The 240-nt window shown below is 59.6% G+C and overlaps 1 protein-coding gene across 1 annotated transcript in view; it reads right to left on the bottom strand.

Moving 5' to 3' along the window:
• Positions 1-234, bottom strand: part of LOC119586816 (GTPase-activating protein CdGAPr-like) — a gene marked incomplete in the record, with an annotated part of 278,029 nt that extends 277,795 nt beyond the window's left edge. The window contains 1 exon segment of the mRNA XM_037935541.1: positions 93-234. Coding sequence (XP_037791469.1) covers positions 93-163 — 71 coding nt within the window.
• Positions 235-240: the final 6 nt, after the last annotated feature.

Here is a 240-nt window from a genome sequence, read left to right as displayed (position 1 = left end):
ATTCCAGCAAGCACAAGGGCATGCTGCCATCCGCCACTCCGCCCCGCCACCAAGGATCCCCAGACCAAGAAGAAGAAATCCGCAGGACTCACCATATTGTTCTCCTCTTCTTCCTCTTGACGCGGCGGATGAAGGAGAGGTCGAGGCTGTAGGACCTCAGCATCCCTAGAGCATCCTTGGAGGAGTCGCCCCACGGCTCATGAGCGGCCAAGCGCTTGCTACTCAGGGAGGAGAGACCCC

This window comes from Penaeus monodon, chromosome 22, assembly GCF_015228065.2.
Source record: "Penaeus monodon isolate SGIC_2016 chromosome 22, NSTDA_Pmon_1, whole genome shotgun sequence".
Classification (NCBI taxonomy): domain Eukaryota; kingdom Metazoa; phylum Arthropoda; class Malacostraca; order Decapoda; family Penaeidae; genus Penaeus; species Penaeus monodon.
Note: the sequence above shows the minus strand (reverse complement) of the source record. Positions and strands in the feature narration are given on the sequence as shown.